At 26.1% G+C, this 3,906-nt stretch overlaps 1 protein-coding gene across 3 annotated transcripts in view; it reads right to left on the bottom strand.

Annotated features, from left to right (window-relative positions):
- Positions 1-1,395: 1,395 nt before the first annotated feature.
- The window catches only part of LOC100208995 (ATP-dependent RNA helicase DDX1), a 64,768-nt gene continuing 62,257 nt past the window's right edge, over positions 1,396-3,906 (bottom strand). For all 3 annotated transcript variants that reach the window (XM_065814937.1, XM_065814938.1, XM_065814939.1), the window contains one exon: positions 1,396-1,701. In XM_065814937.1, coding sequence (XP_065671009.1) covers positions 1,577-1,701 — 125 coding nt within the window. In that variant the 3' untranslated portion in view covers positions 1,396-1,576. The remainder of the gene's footprint in view (positions 1,702-3,906) is intronic.

The raw sequence follows: 3,906 nt of genomic DNA, 5'->3' as shown, positions 1-3,906 counted from the left end.
TCCGTTGAGTCATTCTTTTTGAACCCAAATTGTTTATTATCATTATATTACTCTCAGTTAATTAACTATTATAATTAAGTCTATCATACATAATTCGTTCGAACAGTTTTTAGAAACATGGTAAGACAGAAATAGGTCTATAATTAGACATACTCGTGTCATCGCTAGATTTAAAAATAGGTATGATCTAAGCAATTTTTAATTTCTCTAGTACAATTCCGGGTTTTAGTGAAAGGTTAAAAATGTAAAACAGTGATGGTTCAATAATATCAAACACTGCTTTAACAACATTCACGCTAATTTTATCTATGCGAGCGCATTTATTATTTTTAAAACAGTTGAAGGCATTTCGCAACTCACTTATGTTTAATTTTACTTCTTTCGTCGAAGTATTGGTTTACTTCATATAAGATTCAAAGTTTGAGGTGTTTTTTGGAATTTTATCAGCTAACAATGGGCCAATATCTAGAAAAAATCTATTGAGCTTTTTAATTATGGCTTCTTTATTATAAATTATTTCCCCGTCAACTTAGAGTTTTTGTGTCAAATTGTTTTTTGAACATTTATTTTTACCGAATATCTGCTTAATCACATTCCACGTTTTTTGTTTCCGCGTGTTATTTCTAAAAACCTTGCATAATAATTTTTTTTTTGTGCGTTTCAGTGTTTTTTCAAACACGTTTTTATATTTTTTGTAATTTAATTCATTTTTATATATTTTTAATACTTTTTATAAAGTTTTTGTTTTCTCTTTGATGATTTATACAAACCTTTGGTCATCCATGGGTTTAAAAGTGAAATAGAATTGATATTTTTTTTTTACTAGAATTGCCAAATCATAGTGTTTACAAAATGGTGCCAAAAATATTTCATGCGCATTATTCGCATCTTGAGATTGTAATATAAAATTCCAATCAGTTTTTTCAGATTAAAGATTTCGAAATTATAATATAGAATTTTTATTGATTTGTCGTATTAAGATGATTTAGAGACAGAACGGTTCAGGGTTATATTATCTGTAATCAAGAATATTGGGTAATGATCAGTTATGTCGGTTTTGATTATACCCTATTTTAAGAAGCAATTATGAAAATTAGTGAATTTATTATCTAGAAACGTCGACGAGGTCTTAGTTATTCTTGTTGATTTATTTATTGTGGGAATCGTGCTGAACAAGCGTGTCTAAAAAACATTGAACATTTACATTTGAAGCTATTTAAGTATTGACAACACCGATTCTAATTGTAATAATAACTCGTGAAGTTTAATTAAAAATAAGATTATATTTGATTTGAAAACATCGATTTTAGGTGTTGTCATAACCAATGATGTTTAATTCAAAATAAGATTATATTTGATAAATAATAATTTGATTTAAACTAAAATAACAAACTCAATCGTTCTCAGTTTTATTTCAATCTAAACCTGACTTTGACTCCTCAATTAGATTTAATATTCTTTTTATGCTTCTTTAAACCCTCGTATAAGATTAAAAATTCTTTATATGCTTCTTTAAACCCTAGTATAAAATTAACGATTGCGATAAGAAGATTAGAAGATTAATTTTCTTTAGAAGTCATGAAATGGTTTGCCTCCAATCAATTTGATATTGAAGATAAGATAACTGGACTTGCTTTTCTAGCTTAGCGAGATCTTTAACAGCCGGAGCAAGCTCCTCCAGATGATACTTGAATCCGCTACCTAAAAAGTTGATTAAAAGTATATATACATAGTTATTATATATTATTTATGTTTTTTATTTATATATTTTTTAATTTATACGTTTTTAGATATGTATTTATAAAAAACAAGTATTGCAAGTAAAGCTTCAATATGAACTAAATAGAGTCAATTTTTGCTGAATATAAAGGTCATTTACCTATCAAAGGTCATTTACCTTTATATAATTAAAGTTCATTTACCTTTATTTAATTAAAGGTCATTTACCTTAAAAATGAAGCGTAATTCAATAAGACCTCTTTTAGTAAAAACACCTGTTTTAGTTTCAAAGCCCGTGCTGTTGGTCATGAATAACCGCAAAGTATTATAAATGAAAATTTATCTTAAGACTAGAAAACGAGCTTAGGCACAATAAATCGGATACATATCCAGCTAAAGTATTTTTTATTAAATACAATAAAACTTTTCTTTAAAAAAACTATAATTTATCAATATTTACATAATACCATTTAAAATTTACATGGCGCGAAAATTCAGGTCTATTTATTGTAATTTCGTTCATTGTAGTAGAGTATTTATTGTAGTATCTTTGTAAATAGTAGAGTATTCACTTAGGGCATCTCCGTAAATCAGGAATAAAAAAATGAACCAGTAAAAGAGATACAGAAATTTGTTCGTTTCTCAAAAGAAACAACATGTCAAACAAAGTAAAAAAAAACTATAAACAGTTCGAAAATCAAGGAAAAGAGTAAAGAATTACAAAAGTAAAATGAGACTGGAAAAACTGTCCATGGTTTTCAATGTCTGATGGTTCGAAAAAGATAACCTAAAATGTTAATTATATTTACATATAGGTAAGAATTCTGTTAACCAGTTTCATGACCAGTAAGGATCAATCCTAGTTGCTTAAAAAAACGTTGCTTGATATAAGCACAAGCGCAGAGGTTACAAAAATTTAAAGATAAAAAATAAATAAATTAGTAAATAAATATTTTAAAATTCGACAAGGGATTAAGTTAAAAAATAAAATTGTAAATTTAAAAAATATTATCGGTGGATAAATTAAGTTCAGAAAAGTTGTGAAAAAAAGATTAGTTTGTGGCAGACGAGCCAAAAGTTATATCATTGATTGGTCTATCAACAAGTTTATCAGCAAGTTACTTTCTAAAGCGTTTAATTTCAAAACATAGGTGATTATAACATAGGTGATCGTGAAACATAGGTGATCGTGAAGCAGTTATATAATGTGAAGTTTTAAGTTGTAAATTTGAGAAATGCATAAAATTACTTGGAATCTAGTAAATTCTTTGGTCAAACGATTTTCTTGTCAAAGCCAATTGTTATAACATTTAGGTTGAATTAACCAATTCATTTTTAATGATCAAAAACAATCAAAACTTTTATCATTCGCAAATCTACAGCACAAGCTAAACCTAAAACCCTTATAAATTGGATTAAGGGTTGACAGAATACAGAAAAATTATAAATATGTAATACTAGGGTGTGCACTTTTACCTGACACTACCAAAACTATTTGGAAAAAGATTAAGAAGTACAAATCATTCGAATTCATTGTAATCTGTTTAGTTTGTGTTCGAATAAGATCGATACTAGTTGAGCGAATATTTTTAGAATCATCTAATTTATTTATATTTATTAGTTTAACTTATTTTAAATTGAAATATGAATAATTTTGTTACTTTCAACTGTTCCAATCGTTATCAATAAAAATTAGCTTTTTACATAAAAATACACGCAAAATATACTGCCGCAATTGTTTCTTTATTAATAACAAAAAATCCTGAAAATAATACATAAAGCAACTTATAAATAAACTTATATAAAGAAATTTTTTAAAACTCCAAATGCATAAGATGCCAATATATATAATATACAGTATCGGACAAAACATGGTGGACAAACTTAAATTTAGAACAAAAGTTGATCAAAAACTAAAAAAAACTAGTAAAACAATTGTACATATTAATTTTTAAATAGTTTATTATGTTCTTAACAAAATTTAAAACGTTTGAATTATACTAAGAATCACAAAAAAATTTATAACACATTTTTCTCAACAAACAACATTTTTCTTTGGACAAAACAAGGTGGACAAATCAAGACGATGCTTTTTTTATAAGATTTCATTGCCTTTATTCAATTTACCGTATTCTTTTGTTTTCACTTTTATCATAACATTATTCTAAAATAATATAATAGATTTTG

The sequence above is a fragment of the Hydra vulgaris genome, chromosome 13, assembly GCF_038396675.1.
Source record: "Hydra vulgaris chromosome 13, alternate assembly HydraT2T_AEP".
Classification (NCBI taxonomy): Eukaryota; Metazoa; Cnidaria; class Hydrozoa; order Anthoathecata; family Hydridae; genus Hydra; species Hydra vulgaris.
Note: the sequence above shows the minus strand (reverse complement) of the source record. Positions and strands in the feature narration are given on the sequence as shown.